Source organism: Camarhynchus parvulus, chromosome 11 (genome assembly GCF_901933205.1).
Source record: "Camarhynchus parvulus chromosome 11, STF_HiC, whole genome shotgun sequence".
NCBI classification, from domain to species: domain Eukaryota; kingdom Metazoa; phylum Chordata; class Aves; order Passeriformes; family Thraupidae; genus Camarhynchus; species Camarhynchus parvulus.
Window position 1 is genome coordinate 13,197,592 of NC_044581.1, and position 17,286 is coordinate 13,214,877.

The 17,286-nt window shown below is 41.3% G+C and overlaps 1 protein-coding gene across 3 annotated transcripts; it reads left to right on the plus strand.

The window, feature by feature from the left end:
* Positions 1–225: 225 nt before the first annotated feature.
* On the plus strand, positions 226–15,535 carry N4BP1 (NEDD4 binding protein 1). Of its 3 annotated transcripts, none has more exons than XM_030956269.1 (7): positions 226–482; positions 3,030–4,783; positions 9,131–9,261; positions 9,650–9,746; positions 10,998–11,105; positions 12,594–12,701; positions 14,673–15,535. In XM_030956269.1, exons 1-7 carry the CDS (start codon positions 360–362, stop codon positions 15,001–15,003), a joined length of 2,652 nt encoding a protein of 883 aa, XP_030812129.1. In that variant the 5' UTR covers positions 226–359; the 3' UTR covers positions 15,004–15,535. The 3 variants fall into 3 exon arrangements, with proteins under 3 accessions (XP_030812129.1, XP_030812127.1, XP_030812128.1); XM_030956267.1 differs by having other exon boundaries at positions 226–602; positions 14,673–15,532; XM_030956268.1 differs by lacking the exon at positions 12,594–12,701 and having other exon boundaries at positions 226–602; positions 14,673–15,534.
* The last annotated feature ends 1,751 nt before the right edge of the window (positions 15,536–17,286 follow it).

Sequence of the window (17,286 nt, forward strand, 5' to 3'; positions counted from 1 at the left end):
CCCGGGACGCCCTGCCCGGCCAGCCCAGCACGGCCTGTGCGCGGTGCTGTGCCGTGTGCCCCGGGACGGCCCTGCCCGGCTGGGGCGGGCACCGCTGACCCACCGTGGCCCCGCCCCGCTGCCCTCAGGGGCGGCCCGGCCCCGCCCACATCGCTGAGGGGCGGGGCGGGCACGGTCGGGGGCGGGGCTAGGCGGGGCGGGGCCGGGCCGCCGGGGCTAACCATGGCAGCCCGGCTGCGGGCGGGTGCTGCCCGGCGCCGTCGCGGGCCGATGACGCGGGCGCTCGGTGCGGCGTTTCCCGGTGTCGCTGTTCCCGGTGTCGCTGTTCCCGGTGCGATGGGATTGCGCGCCCCGCGCTGATGGCGGCCCGCCGGACACCGCACGGCTCCGCGCCGGAGCCCAGGGTGGATGAGTTCACCGTCCCCGCCGAGAAGAGCCGCCTCCTGGAGCGCAGCCGGGACCGCATCGAGGGCTTGTTCGAGGTGCGGCTGGCCGTGCTGGGGGCGCAGGGGGACTGGCGGCCCGCGCTGCAGCCGCCCAACGCCAGCGCCAGGATCTGGGTGCAGCTGGCGGGCTGCACGAAGGCCGTGAGCAGCGCCAAGGTACGGGGCCCGGCGAGGCGCTGGGGCCCGGGGCAGCGGGACTGGCGTGCGGAGGGGCCCGCCGGACCGGCACGGCCGGGACCGCGGCTTGGAGGAAGAAAGGGTGGGGAAAAGCCGAGTGCCCCAGGAGGAAACAGAAACGGCCCTGCTTTGGCAGGTGGGTGTGTGCCCGGTGCCAGGGAGTCTCCCGCCGTGTTGACATAAGCGCAGGGAATAAAGCGAAACAACTCAGCTGGGAAGAGCGAAGTTCACGGGCAGCGCGTTATGAAATAGCCCAGCCCTCAGCTGAGGGGTAGCACCGCTGGGGATGGGCCGAGGTTTGTTTTTTAAAGCGAGATTAAAAAGTTTCGCTTTCCTTCTTCCTTCCGGAGTGGAGAAATTCCTCGGAGTTGTTTGGGCGTTGCCATGTTTTGCCTTACGGACTTCGCTTATTCTGTGGCATTTTGCAGCTCGTTGGCAAAGCTCTCGCTAAAGCTTAACGCTGCTAGTATTTCCTTCGTGTAAAAGTTGTCAGATCTGAACAGCTTCACCAGGCTGGAGCAGATAGTTCTCTTTTCAACCCAGCTCTGATGATTTAAGAGAACTGCGGGTTGTGTCTCAGAGGGGGCAGCAGTTGCTGTGGAGTGTCTTCAGGCGTGTTAAATGTCTTGCACAACTAAACTTTGGAGGAGTTTCTCAACAGTGATGCTAAAATTGATATTACTCATAATGAACCTGGCAAGTACAGCTGTCGAATCATGTGATGAGAAGTTCGGTGTGAGCAGTAGCTAGGCTGAAGGTCCCTTTCCAACCCAAAATCTCGATGTATGGGCGTTGGGCGGTCTGTTTGCTTAATAGGCTCGGATGTTCGTAGGGATCCATCCGGAGTATGTGTTTTGTGACTGATTTCAGACAAAAACTTGATTCCTTACCTGTGACATGCGCACATTCCTCAACATGTAATGCGCTTCCTTGCAATGAGCTGTAAGGAAAATACTATGACTATATAGGGGATTCAACAATTTGACTCTGAAATTTACACTAAATCAATTTGCCTGGGCTCAGAGAATCCAGAAACTGTTACAGGTAACTGTTCTTCTCCTGGCATCTGCAGCGCAGCTTCCCTTTTTTCCAGGAAATTAAGCTACAAGAAATAAGTAGCACAAGATTTCCGTTTTCTAATTGCTGCTTTTCCTAACAAGATAACAAAAAATATTTTCTACTCTTAATACTTTAAAGGGTATGAGAAATTTGATTTCTCTTATAGTAGAGCAGTTTTCAGACACTGTCTGGAGGAATTATTGTATAGAAAGTACAATTGTTTGTCTTCCGCTGAAAGGTTTGGTGGTAGCAGTTTGTGTTATCAGTCATCGGTAATGTATACGTTCTCCATTGCTGCTTAGTTAAAAACAAAAGTTCCTAGATTTAGAGTAGCCTTTTCACCAATTATGTTATCTTGTTGCTCTGCATAAGCAGTCATGTGATGAGTAGGGCGTGGACAGTAACCCTGTGGGTTTTGCTGCGGAAGCACACTGTGCTGATATGCTCCTGAGGCAGCCTGCCTTGGTACCCGTGATGATGTAACTCGAGGTGATAGGAAATGGGTTACATTATTCATTACCTTCTGTGGGTTCTCAGCTCCATTTAAAAAAATTAATGTTTGAGAGTAAATATACGTGATATACTTGGGATTCTGCAAATACCATGGCTGCAGCTTAGGAGCTGGTTTCACTATACTAAAGAATTTTAAGCACAGAAGGAGGCAGTTTGGGAAAAATAATGCTATCTGAAAGAATAAATAGTATACTGTATGTATACTGCATTGACAGAGTTTTGAACTCTTGACGCATTTAAAACAAGGTAGTATAGTGAATTTACCAATTTACCTGTAGTAGCGTACAGATGGCAGAAATAGCATTGGGTTTGTTTTTTTGGGTTTTTTTGTTTGTTTGGTTTTGGTTTTTTGGTTTTTTTTTTTAAATCTTGAACTTCAGGAACACAGAAGTATCTGCCTGGTGGCTGCTGGTGTGATAAGCCTTAGGAAATGTACTTTGAAACTTTTTAGAAGTTCAGGTTTATGGACTAGGCACAACTTTCGTGAAGGCATTTGTTCACGAAGAGTTCTCTTTGACCAAAGAATAGGGATTGGAAAATAAATCTCTTCTGACAGTCTTTTAAACTGTTTGATCTACAAATTAGGTTACCTGTTACTATCAGGTATAAACAAGAGAATATAAAAGAGAGTTCTATGAGATCTATTTAAAAATCATTTTAGATATTGGTGTTTTATTTCTATTGTCCTGTTTACTGGTAGTGTTTACTTTCTGACATGACTTATGCTAAGTTTGCTTTGTTTTCTAATGTTTCTGTCTATTACTGACCTAGTAAAAACCAACTGGATATATTGTGATTTCACAACTGTTCACTCTGCTCTCTTTCTCCTCTTAGGAGTACATCAAGGGAGTGTGTGAACCTGAGCTAGAAGAAAAGGAGTACTACCCAAAGGACATGCACTGCATCTTCGTTGGTGCACAGAGCCTGTTTCTCAACAGCCTTATTCAGGATACCTGTGCTGATGTAACAGTGCTGGAAATGGGATTGCTCAGTATTAAGGGGGGTGCAGAAGCTGTTGTTATGGCTCAAAGTCATGTGCAGCAGTTTGTGAAGCTTTTTGAGAATAATGAAAGCTTATTAAATGACAACGAATCAGAGATTAAAAAGCAGTTCAGACAATTTGTGGAAGCACATGCAGATAAGTATACAATGGATTTACTGATTTTGCCTAGTGCACTAAAAAGAGAACTCTTAGCTCTCACCCAAACTGCTGTTTCTGAAGGGAAGACTGATATCATAGATCTCACAGGCTCTGAAAGCCCACAGCAACTGGGACAGAACAGCACCTCCAAAGTCATTGCTGCAAACAGAGAAGGAAGGGCAGGTGGGGAGGAAGCAAGAAGCAATGCTGGCACACCTGTAACTGAGCTTACAAAGCAAATGGACACTGTGTTTTCTGATGCTTCTGAAACAAGGTTTGTTCCCATAAAGGACCCTCTGTTAGAGCCAGTGGCCTTTAAAGAGAGGCAGTCATGTAAAAGAAGGTCCTCTGATGAGGAGGAAAGGCTCCCTAAAAAGCATTTCTCTTTGGAAAATGATCCGCAAGTGAAATCTGCTTTACAGAAGAATCCTTCAGACCCTGATGCAGTTATTGATCTGGTTCTGGATAGCTGCATTGAATCAGATGGTCCTACCTACTGCCTTAAAGAAGGTGATGCTCTCACTGAGGAAATGGAATATAAGATTCTTGTGAATTTTTTCAGAACAATGGGATATTCCCAAAATATTGTAGAAAAGGTTATCGGTATCCTAGGACAATCTGCAGAACCGTTAATATTGCTAGAAGAAATTGAAAAGGAAAATTTGAAGTTTAAAAAAGAACATGAACAGTCGTCTCAAAAGCCTAGAACTGTCCCTTTAGGAAATAATGTAAATAATTCACAAAAGCTAGAAGACAAAGGCATTTCTGGGAGTAAAAGTCCACTTAAATCCCGTCATACTTCAAAGGAGACAAAAAGTGAGTATCACCAAGTAAGAGGTGCTCCAGACACACAAGTTGGTGCAGAAGATAAAATGTATAGATTGGTATGCAAATCTTCTTCCCCTCCCAGCAAAAATTCAGTTCTGTGCTATAAAGAGAGAGATGTTTATGGCCCTGGTAAGAATCACAACTCAAGGTTAAGCAGTATAGAAACTGATGGTGGGGTGACTTTCAGCACCGTAAACGCCAGAGCTCTAAAAAATGTTGGCTTTGTAGCCAGAGGGAGCTCAGATGTGCAGCACATCTCCAATAAGAGTAAAACTGCATTTCAGCAAAAATCTGCAGGGCCCTCATCTGTACAGAACAGCCAGCCTGGTTCTGAGGAGCAGCTGGGACACTGCAGCTTTTCCCAAGCGAGGCCTCTCCACCAGCGCCTTTCCCAAACCTCACATTGTGACAATCCTGTCCCAGGCCGGTTACTGTCTTCACAAAAACACCCCTCAAATCCAGACAGAGACACAATGGGACCACATCCAGATCATTCAGTTACTGGAGTTCAAAGATTTTTGGACTCTCTGAAGAAGCCATACAAACTGGAGTTGATAAATGAACCTGGAAAACCATATTTAAAACATATAATTATTGATGGAAGCAACGTTGCAATTTCGTAAGTATTGTTCTTTTCAACTATCCTTTTATTAACAGTTCACTGAGCTTTCAGATGAAATGGGGGCTAAGAGGTTGCAGTGGCATGTGTTAAGGTTTTGCTAGGTAGGTTTTTGGTGTGCATGTACACAGCTGTGCCATTTCAGAGTAACCTGATTTGAATCACCAGTGTTCAGCTCAATGTAACATTTCAGTCAGAAGTAATCTCAGGGCAAGCTTTGCTCTGTTGCAATCAGTTATGCATGAAGTTTGATTTGCTTTGCCAGTACCTAACAAGGTTAAATTATTGTTGACTTAAGTGGCTTGGGTTTGGGGGAATTTTTTGTGCTCTTAACCTCTTGTAGTTTTCAAGTGGAGGTTCTCATCTAATAGTGACATATTTCTCATCCAACAGCTTTGCATTGCTTGGATCCTGTTATGCTTTGCAAATGTATATGTGTGTATTTACCAACTATGACTGTGCATTACTGAAGTGCCAATATTTCCTTCATGCACCCCAGTGGATTGGCTGCATACACCCCACATTGGAGTTGGGCATAGTAGCTGCGTGCTATTGACATAGACTTCTCCAAAAGGCTATATAACATCTGGTGTCTCCTACCCAACCAAATGAAACATAAAGGTTATGAGACATAAAGGACAGAGCTGCCTCAAAACAGCAGAACCGTTGAGATATCCAAATGTCCTACCAAATAATCAATGCTTGGGGGCCAGTTGATTTGATCATGTAGGTGTTCTGCAGCTCCCTCTGGCTAAATAAAGCCTCATTCGTTTCTTGCATTTCATAAAGTGAGGAGTTGTTTGCAAAATTGCTTTGAATTGTTCTCAGTTTTACTTCTCAATGCCTTGAGAACTGCTTCCATGCCTGTGCTGGTTCAGGGTCCTTTTGACCCCTTTTTCGATGAGGGTGTGGGTATTAATGCATCACACACATGCTTAGACTAATGCTGTATGGGTTCCTGAATCAGTGCTTGCCTCATAAGTCTAGAAAGCTGCAAAAGCTGTAGAATATTTTCTATTGACACGTGCAGCACGTTGATCTGTTGTTATCACATTGTCTCAGGGTGCCTGTGGAATGAGAGAATGCCCAGAGTTTACCCTAGCTGCTAACAAGTATATTTCTCAATTACCTGGTTTTGTATGCTGAAAACAGGCCTTTTGAGAGCAGACTGCAATATCCAGTTTTTGGATAATTTAAATTTTATTAAAATGTGGAAGAAGCTCAGAATGAAGAAATAATTGAATGGAATTATATCCTCCTAGAATAGTTTGTAAATAATATGTACTTGTGGTGGTGCATCCAATCAGAAACATCAGGTGCCCAAACAAGGTGGGAAACAAAGGGTAAGCAATTGTCCTTTGAAGCCTTGGTAAACTGTTTACCTGAATCATAGCCCAAGTGGAGGGGTACCATTATTCCTACACTTTGGGAAGAAAGCCCAGAAGTTACTGGGTTGGGTTGTGGCCAGGGGAACACTTCCTGCTGGCCAAAGTCAGTCATCCTGTGGCCCTGTAGCCAGCAGTCCTGAGTGAGGCCCTTTGAGCTCTCCTGGAGCTCAGCAGCTGTGCCAGCACCTCTCTGGAGTGGGACACTGCTCAGAGCTCACAAATCCTCACTTTTGTCATTCTCAGAGGACTGTTCCTGGTGTCAAAGCTCCCACACACCTCTCCACACTTCCTGAGGTGTGACCCTTGCATGTTGGGAAATGCAAAGGGACTTGCTGGGAGCATTTCACTGACGCTGAGTGGAATTTGTTGTTGAGTTCCTTTAGGCACAGGGAATTAGGTGTTCACATTGTGTACCTGTGTGTGTGTGTGTACTGATCATGGTATGAATGGTACTGCCTCAAATCTACCATTAAGTCATTGTTACAACTACATTGAGCCCTATGGAATTATTTGTCTATGTCAAAGTACTCCATCATTAAGTGCTGCTAAACCCTTTTTCACCCTTATCTTGGCATCCATATGCTTTGCACCCTCACCCCCTTCTGCATTCCTGGCTTGTGTGTAAATCAGTGCAAACTGATTCTAATTTGATCTGTGTATGCATTAACCTGTGCAGTAAATAATGAACTTACTCTTCACAAGTTCATAAGCGTGAATGTTGCCTCCAAACTGTGTGAAGCCATATTTTCACAGATTCATATCAAACCCTGCCTTTGGCAATACCTTTGACAGTGTTTCTTTAAGCAACCAACCACTCATTTGTGACAGTATTTACTTTGGTCACAAACCAAAGGGAAAGTGTTACATGACCCAGAAGGCAACCTGCTCTTTGCTGTTTTGTGCTGCTTGTGATCATGTTTTGTTTAATTTAGAAAATACCTTTATAGGGTCTTCACAGGATTTTAAAGAACTGGGACAGGCAAAGCCAGTATTTGCAATGGCATTTGGAGAACAGATGCAGTCTTTGAGATGGATATCTTGAAAAGGCCACCTTGCTGTGGTGATTTGCTGTCCCTTCAGGTGTTTATCTAACTCAGTTAAAACACTTCTAATTTAATTTAGTTTAGCAGTGACATATTTTTTCATATTATAGCTTACATTAATTCTTTGTGTTATTTAATAAAGTTGCTTCTATTTGCATGCTTTTTTAAGTTGTAGCAGAGCAGAATTTTGTGATCATTCAGGACAAATTGGGAACTGGTTTTCTAAGCTTCAAAACACTTAAAAAACCACACACTGTAGTTCAGCCAGCTTGGAGCTCTAAAACAGGAGGATGAACAAGCAGAGAAAGCATAAATTTGACATGAATATTGAGACCTCTGCATTTCTTGAAGTCCAGTTGAGAACCATTAATTTATTGAAAATATTTAACAGTTTTCCAATTTAATGCATAGGATGCCTAACTTAAATTAGTGGGATAATGACTGCATTTAAAGCTTATGTCCCAGAAGGTATACAAAGGTATATATTCACTCTTCTATGAAAATTGCCTCCCTTTTTTGACTGTTCTTGACACCAAGAATGCTTAATTTTATTGAGGGCAAGTGTGGCATAGTATTTTTTTTCCTCTGGAAATTCTGTTAGTAAGTCAGATTTTTTTGCCTTTTGTATTTCAGATATGGCTTATTCATTTTTCTGCCTTTCTACATAAAGAATTCCTCTTGAAATTCAGAGAACCTTAATAGAGTTACATTTTGATAAACATATTTTTTACAGAATTTACAAAACTGGAAAAGGATAAATGAATGCTACTAAAGGGCTGAGTTTCACTGTGAAATATTTCCATGGAAATCTTTTAATGATCTTTATACTAGCAAGATTTCTTGGTAGGTTAAACTAGGGTTTAAAGATAGGATTCTGTTGAAAACTAGCAGGGCTTACTATTAGGGTTAATAATAAGCACTTGCCTATTATTTGGGAGACTGGGTTAAAAAAGGAATACCACTTGCTCACTTATTGTTAAAAGTACTTTGTAGTGATTTGACATCTAATTCAAAACATAGATTATACATTATTTTGCAAGAAATGCTTTGGCTGTTCATGCCATCAGTGCTCAATCAGTGTGTATTTTCTAGGCAATCATATCTTTGTTTTGTCTAAGTGCAGCCTCCATGGAAATGCTGGAATCTGGTTAGACAGTTAATTGTGCCATGTGTTAAACAGGCAAATAGGATCATTGGGATGATTCCAGTTGGGAAGGACCTCACAAGGTCATCAATTCAAATCTTTGTGTCCCCTCATTTTAGGCAGTTGCTGGTTTTCTTGGAAAGTCACTTAAGGGAGTTGTAAAAAAAGAGATAATTAATATCTTATATTTTTAAATTGAGAAAAAAGATTAATGCCAAAATACAATGTTTTGAAAAGATTTCTCCAAAGTAATTTCATCATTTTGCTTCAGAGCAATTGTTCAGACTGTTGAAATGAAGAGAGAGGAGGCCCTAATAGTTATCAGAGAGCTGTTCAGATGTAATCCTCGGTAATCAGTTGAACCAAAGGTGTTCTATTTTGTAGTAGGACTGTATTTGGAACTACTACAATATTGGATTATTCTAGTTTTAATCTATACTCAATAGAGTTCAGAAACCATCACTATGGGCCTCTTTTTTAAAGCTAAACCTGCTTCTGATTACTCCATTGTTGTTGTGCCCAGGAAACTGAAAGGAGACTGAGCTATGAAGCTGCAAAGTGATGTATCTGTTATCATCTTCTGCTGAAGAGCTCTTTCCATTTAGAAGATTCCTTATCTTTAACACCCATCTGCCTTATCTGCCTTTTCTTTTCCTGAGGCTCTATGTGAGACTTTCAGCTTCACTTTGCAAGGTTTTGTTCCATTTTCTTTGTTTTCCTGGTAGTAAAACCCTAGTGAATTTAATCTCCCTTCTTTTTGTTTCACTCTCAGTCATGGTCTGAGGAAATTCTTCTCCTGTCGAGGAATTGCAATAGCTGTTGACTACTTTTGGAAACGTGGCCACAGAAATATTACTGTGTTTGTTCCACAGTGGAGAACAAGACGTGACCCTTCCATTACAGGTGAGGGACATTTCCTAATGTTTCCTTAATTAAAGCTTGTAACTTTTTCTTTGGGACTTCTGTGAAGAATAAATGGAGAAGGAATGTTTCATCAAATGTTGAGCAGGAGCAGTCTGGCTGCTCAGCATGAGTAATTGGGTTTCCATACCCAGTGTGAGAGACCCTGTAATGCTCTTTAGGCTAGCAGGTGTGCCATCAGTGGAGGCCTTTTTGGGTTGGTTTTTCTTTGCTCTTTAATTTCTAGTTTTGACCTCCTCTTCTCCATTTTTATATGGGCAATTCTTCACCTACCAATGACATTTCTCTAGCTTAATTGGTGCAAAAATAGCCTATCATCTTCTCTCTGGTAATTTTATCTCAGACTAATTGTGAAATCATGTTTTAACAGAGCAGAATTTCTTAACACAGCTCGAGGATGTTGGAATATTGTCTTTAACCCCTGCAAGGATGGTTTTAGGAGCAAGAATTGCTGCTCATGATGACAGGTACAGAATATATGTACTTTTAAAGTATTTTTAAACATCTGACTAATGGTTGTAAAAGCTCAATATTTCATGAACAGTTCTGTTAGCTAGTTCTGCAACCTTTCTAGACAGAGCTATGCATCCAACTTAAGACTGAGTTTTACATCTGTTACATTATTTCACTGTTGTAGGAAACACTATTACTATTCAGAAAGTCATGGAGAACTACAAATTTTCATGGCAATTAAAAAAAAGGCTGTCTGAAGAAATTAATCCTGCAGTAATGTTTTTTATGCTTTCCTGGTCATCATTCTATTCCTGAACTGCCTTTTATTCTTGGGGCATAAATCAGCTGCTAATCAGAAAGTATTTAGCTCCATTTTTTTTCTTAATGCCATGTTGGCACAGAGACTTTGCTGTGTGTTTGCAGCAGTGTATTTGTAACAATGCATAAGCCAGTGAACCTCCAAGTTAATTTGACCACCAAAGATCAACTTTAAAATGTGGGGATCATCTGTCAGTGAACAAGGCACAGTAAGCTTTAGGAGTCTGTGGGAGTTTCCTAGTACTTCATTAATGTTTTATATATACCCAGCCTTTCATAAGAAATGCTCTGGCAGTGCAGTTGAGTTTACTGTGGAAATAAGTGTTATAATAACATATTTGCATTTTTGTTAAAAGCGTGCACTTTCCTTTAAAAGGACACCATCCATTATCTTGTGGCTAAAATTGTTTCAAATGGCAAAAAATGTATTTTCAGAGACATTATAAAAGAAAGCAAACATTTTTTTTCTTAATAAATCAGTAGTTGTTTTATCATTGTTTAACAAAAGGGTTTTTAAGAAGTGTTGACAGAGCAAACAACTAACTTGCAGAACACAGACATTAAAATGCTAAGCAAAAAAGGTGTATGGCAATGAGTTTGGGTTTGATTGTGTAATAGATACTGTACTGCATAAAGCATGCCATTTACCTGTGCAAATATTTAGATCATGGGTTTGGGTGCTTTTGCTTGTGTGGGTTGGTTTGTTTGCGTTTTTGATGGGGAAGAAAAGTCCCATGAAGACTCTGCTGCACTAAATAAGTGCGTGCTACCCAAAACATTGTAACAAGTTTAAGGTGGGTAAAACCAGAGTCATTTCCTGGTAATCAGGGTGCTTGTTTTCATGCAAGTAGATTACTTTGGGATGATGAAATGTTTAGTTTTTTAAGTCTTTGGATTGTTTTCAGCAAAACAAACTATCTTAGTAATCACTGAAATTAATTTTACAGATTTTTGTTGCACCTTGCTGCTAAAACTGGAGGTGTTATTGTGACTAATGATAACTTCAGAGAATTTGTGACAGAATCATTTGCCTGGAGAGAAATTATTCAAAAAAGGTAATTATTGAATTTCTGTGAAGTCGTAAAAGGATGCCTGGCCTTGAGTTGTAGGCATTCTACCTACATGTGGGATTTTGCTATCTTTAATTAATCTGTCATGCAATTCTGGTAGATCCAAATAAAGTACTCTGTGGCTCACTGTGGTGATTCATGGCCTTACAGTCATGTGTTGAGTAGTCTAATATCCTTGTTATTCATATATTCTGTCATGTATGAGTGTTAATTGCTCTCATAAGCAGCAGCTTGGTGTAACAGCACGTGTGTCACTTCTGAAAGTCAGTGTTGGGTCTTGTTTGAGCAGTCCACTTTCACAGCCTCTCTTGTCTGAAAGCTCATTTTTTTCAGGGAGACATGATAGCTGATGAGGATGTAGTGTCACTTTTAATTATTCAGAATCAATCACTCTTTATTCAAGTGGGACAGATTGTCACAGCTAAACAGAACACTTGTAGCATATCCATGTAGCCATTTCCCTGCAATTGTTGTTCTTTGGGTTTAGATGAGTTCACTTAATTATCAAATATCCCTGCATCATCTTGTGGACTTTGTTTCTGCTTGTTTATTCTTGTTTGTTGGGTTTGGGCGTTTGGGATTTTTTTTCCAGTTTCAGTTAAATCGGGTTATTTTACTGCTGAGGTGTGATCTTTTAGTAAAATTCCCCGCTAATCCCTCAGTGTCCCTGACATTTTCTGAAGGTATATCTGTTACGGTGGCTGGGGTCAGTATAGCTCTAATGAAATAAGGAACTAAAAACTTGCCCTGGATTCTCACAATATGCCTGTGAGACCATGGAGTTGATGCTGGCTAATCATGTAGGCATTTACATCATTTCTTGAGTGAATTCTACCCAAGTCAAGTTCTGTTCTTCCACAGAACTTAGGCAAGAATACTTGGTGTGGCATCTTGAGTCTGTGGTTTTTTCAGAGCTTATGTTAACATCTGCTATTAGTTTTACTTCTGGGGAAATTCCACTGTACCAAATCTTCTCCTTGCAGACAAATTTCACTTGAACTGGGTTTGGTTTTTTTTTAATACAGATTTCTACCTGTCCCAAAGTGATTACAGAAAAAAGGTTTTGTGTCTTAACTGTAAGCATTTAATGCTATATTTGCTAGTTGTGTGGCTTTCTGCTAACACAGGCATTCCAGCTACATGACTGAAGATCCTTGCAAGGAAAAGGAGTTAGAACAACCAAAAAATCTCTGATCACCTAGAGAATTCCACCATGGTCTTGTTGTGAATTTTCTGTCATAAAACAGTTGCTGAAAGAAAAAAAGGGAAAGCTCTGTTCTGCAGTGTAATAGGGAGAGTTCACAGCTCCCATGGAATTAGACAGGGAATGCTGGTTGTGTCTTAATTGGGTTTAGTAATTAGTCTTCAGGGACTCTTGATGTGATGTCTACTCTAAGAAAATTCATCCTGTGCTACAAAGGTGAAGGACAACAAGGGTGAAATACCTTGTTATTTAAAAGAACTCTCTTGCAGGTTGCTCCAGTACACTTTTGCTGGTGACATATTTATGGTTCCTGATGATCCTTTGGGAAGAAATGGACCCAGATTAGATGACTTCCTTCGAAGTGAAGGCTGTTCTAGGTATAAACACTGTTTTCACTTTTGTTTGACACAGTTATTTCACATTTGAAATCAACTGTTCTCCTGCTTCACTCACACCTGTAAATCACAGTAAATTTAAGCAGGAACACTGTAGCATGTAGCAGTTTAACAAAAAAAAAACCCCACATTTTTCCTGTTACTTCAGTTCATTTAGAAACTGCTGGTGACATTTGCCTCTTACTGAGATCTCTCTGAGAACTGAGATAAGTATGACAAAAGCTTCTGAGATTTGACTGTGGTGGCTTTCATGCACGGGTGTGTTAACAGCACCCAGAGGTGCCAGAGATGTGGGTATGTGGTGTAAATTACTCTGACGTTATCTAAGACACCTTGGTTGGTCACTTCTTCATAGTGGGACAATAGGTGCTACAAACACCCTGCACTCAGGCTTTCTGTCGTGGGGAGACACTTCACCTCAAGGCTGAGGGTACTTTACTCTTGTCAAAACAATTTTTGAGGCATTGTTATTAAATCTGTTTGTATTTCAGTAATAATTATAAATGTTAATGAACATAAATTGTTCGTTTAAGATTAATGTACTTTTTAAATGTGCACGTGTTCAAAGCATGAATTTGCTTTGCACGAACTGCCAAGATTTGAGGATTAGTTTGCTCTTTTGCAAAAGAAAATAATATTCTGTTCTTTCACCAGTTTAGGAATTAGAAATGCTAAGAACTCTGAGGAGTATTGAGAAGGCTTTTAAAAACAAGTGAGGTAACTTAAAAATTGTGAGTAGAAAAGGCAAGCTATTCGTAAGGATTAATACAAAGAATAAGCAAGAATGTCGTCTATTGTAAACATTTTAGGAAAGCAGAATGTTTTTATACCATAGATTACAAGCTGATTTGAAAATAAGTGTGTTGACATTAAAAAAGCAAGAGCAGTGCTAGAACTCCAGAAGGAAATGCTGAGTATTCAAGCTCTTGTACAAAACCTTTGAGATGTTATTTGAAACACTGTGTTTTACCTGCCTGTGTCTGAGAGAAGTAAAATGAAAACAGTGTTCTGAGGTAGGTGAGTGTGTTGATTGTAGAAATGGAGAGAGTCTTTTGAGAAGACCACAGAAGAGCTTGGTTTCTTATCTGTAAATTTGGAACTGCAACTAGGCTTGGGTGTTTGTTTTGGGGTTGGGCTGGGGGTGGGGGGGGACACCAGGAAGAACAGAGAAAAGCTGTGATCAGAAACTGGCAGAATCTTCAGCAATTAGAAAACCTTTCCACACTGAGTAACTGGAGGTGTCATAACCCAAATGCTTTTAAAATAGAGCTCTGTAATTCAGGTACTGTTTCCTTTGGTGGTAGGAAACTAGACTGTAACATGAGTTCCACTTCACATTTCTCTGGTATCTGCTGGCGTCTGAAGTAGAGTGACCTTTATATTTTGTAGTGCTAGCAGTGCACAGAGTAGCAAAACTTTTTAAAGTCTGAAATGAAATGGTAATAATTAAGAGTATTCAAATCCTGAGACTGCTAAAACAACTTTGTTGCCCTGTTAAGGATGCCATACAAGGGAAACAAGGCCCTGATCTAAATATGAGCACAGCTCAGTCCAGAGCAAAAGTATATGAGGAATAGTCTTGTGAAGCAGTCTTGGAACTGGTCTGTCAGCATTTTCACATGCTCCATGTCAGTGAACATGTATTCAATGTATCTTTTTATCTATACCTTCATAAAATATGCTGTAATCTGACAAGAAAAGGACTCGCAGCATACTGAGGCTATTCCTGGGTGATATTAATGTTAGCTGTGCTGGATTCATATTCAGAACTGTTAAACTTCTGTTTTGTTTCGCTTTGAAAGAATGCTTGTCATTTGATTCCAGTCAGTAACTGGCTGAGCAGCAGGGATGTTTAAGTTACACACAGTTGTCTTTTCTCTCTCATGTACAGAGAGAACTGCAGCTAGAATGTCCTTTAGCTTAATTAATTAAAATTTTTATTTTGTTCCACAGAGATTCCTGCTCAACACACAAGGCTTTACAGAGCAGTGGACAATATTCTTCTGAGACACCCTCTTTCCTCCCCAGAGTGAGCAGTAGCAGTCAACAGCCTGGAGGCAGAGTGCACGATGATCGTTCATCCCCATTGCTTCCATGGGAAGAAAACACAGAGCCTTGTCCAGCAATTCCACCACAGAGATCTCCCTCAGAAACAGCCCAGCTAAGAGAAGCCCTGATCAAAATTTTTCCTGACTATGATCAAAGGCAGAAGATTGATCAAATACTATCTAATCATCCATTCATGAGAGATCTTAATGCACTGTCTGCCATGGTGCTTGACTGAATGCTTCCACAGCTTTTATATCACAACTGCTCTGACTAACAATTATCAATGTGAAGAAAAATGTCACTCTTTTATGTTACTTTGTGAATATTAAAAACTTAATTTTATTTGTATAAACAAAGATATTTTTGTGTATGTTCTGTTGCTAAGAGATGCCAGGTTTTGGTAAATTAAAAACTGCTGCTACTACAGATTTTTAGTAATATTTTCTATGGGGAAAAAAAACCCAACCAAGTCTTCTGCTTTACTGGAATTGCTTGTTAAAGCAGTGGCAGTACTCCCTTTTGAGCAGTGTGTTAGTACTTTTTACAGAACCCTTTTCCTGGAAGGCAGAATTCCCGTCGGTTGGAGACCCGCGTGTGGGAGCAGCTGCCAGCAGGTGGCGGCTGTGGGTCCGTGAGGAGCCCCCAGAAGGGCGTGAAAATCCGAGGAAATCCATTTGCTCCTTCAGGCTGGGAGTGCTGTGCGGGGTAGTCAGAAGAGAAAGCGTAAATTCACAGCTCTCATCGGGAGAAGGTGTTTTGAATTCTTTGAAAGATCTGAAATCCACACTAGTTTCTAAATTGGAAATTATCTTGACTATCAGTATTCTTTCAGGATGGTTTTAATATCTTTAACAATTGCACTGATTCCTTGTCTGTTCTAAGTGTGAATGGTGTGATGTTAACAGAATGAGACGCTGTCTGTATAGAAATGGCTTTTTTGTGCAGACCTGCAGCTGTAGTCAGCTCCACCCCTTTAGATCTGTTCTGGGATCTATCCCAAAAAGTAAGTGGCCAAAAGGAAGATAATTTATGAAAGCTGACCAATAGGACCACTTTCTAGAGCAGAGCAAAGTTAAGATTGTCTGTATCTTTGTACACACTTAAGTCTGTTACTCCTTCCTTTTAACCAGTCTCTGGTCCCAAGTGTTCACATGAGTAAAATCAAATTAGGCTGTAAAGACAACTTGGGCTCCAGAGCCTATATTCAATTTCTCGTGTACTGAGCCTTAGCCTAGAGCATTAGTGGCTTTCTCTCCAGTTCTATGGGGTCTGAAATCACTCTTTGTTTATATGCAAAAGAACTTAAATGTACTTGAGGAACTGGGAGTCTTGAAAGACTGTTTGAAAGACTTTTTTGCATGGCCCTTTCACATTTTGTGAAGTCAGAAACAGAAGGCAGTCTTGTGCTTCCCTGAACACAATCAACCTGAAAGAGAATTGCAGCAAGAACAAAAAAGTTTTAGGAGCGGTAGTTACAGCTTCTCAAAAATACAGGTGGTGATGAAGGGAGGACTTTAATGTTTTTGCATCCTAACAGACAAATCTAAATTATTCTTTATTCTGTGTGAGTAGGAGATTTGCTCTTCAGGTGGGCAGAGTCCTGACCAGCATGTTTGCCAAGAACTAGTTCTTACCTGTGAAGTGTTACGTAATCTCCGAGTTCTAACCCCATAAAAACTTAGGCAGGTTCTTAAAGCCTGTTTCACTGACTATAGTTGGTATAATTTTAATAAATAGTAAGAGAATAATCACCAGCTCCCTCACCCTCCCTGGGGGGCCTGTGTCTACATGTGTGAACATGCTCCTTGAAGAACTTGTCTTCTTTTCATTAGGTATATCCCAGATTGCATATGTTGTTTCCACTTTATAGGTGCTAGTGTGGGCATATAAATATATTGTAATCTTTATTTCACAGAGAATTGCTTCATGGGGTTGGAAGGGACCCACAAGGATCATCCAGTCCAACTCCTGGCCCCCCCACACTTCAACATTCCCACCCCATGCCTGAGAGCATTGTCCAAACACTTCTCGAGTTCTGTCAGGCTTGAGGCTGTGCCCACTTCCCTGGGGAGGCTGTTCAGTGCCCAAGCACCCTCGGGTGAAGGGCTTTCTCCTGATCTAACCTAAATCCCCCAACTCAGCCTCAAGTCCTGTCATGAGAGCAAAGAGATTGGTTCTCTTTCTCTTTTCTCTGTTTCTTTCTTCAAAGTCTGTTTCTGAAGCATGCCTCGTGCTATTCAACCTTAGTTACTGCAAAAACTCAGCTAGAAGTAGTGTTTGGAGTGGAAAATACCAGGGACTTTCCCTTACGTGTGAGTGACCCGGCATTTCCCCTCCCTCCCTTTAAAGGGGTAAAGTCCTGAGCCTGACTCCCGGTGTGAGGCCAAGTGCAGGGTTTCTGTGACAAATACAACAGATTACTGTTAAAAGGAGTGTTTTCTCTTGCGTCTTAAGAGCGTGTAATGCAAACAATAAGTTCAGATGAGTCCCAGTAGTCGGTGCTAGTGCTGCTGTTTTC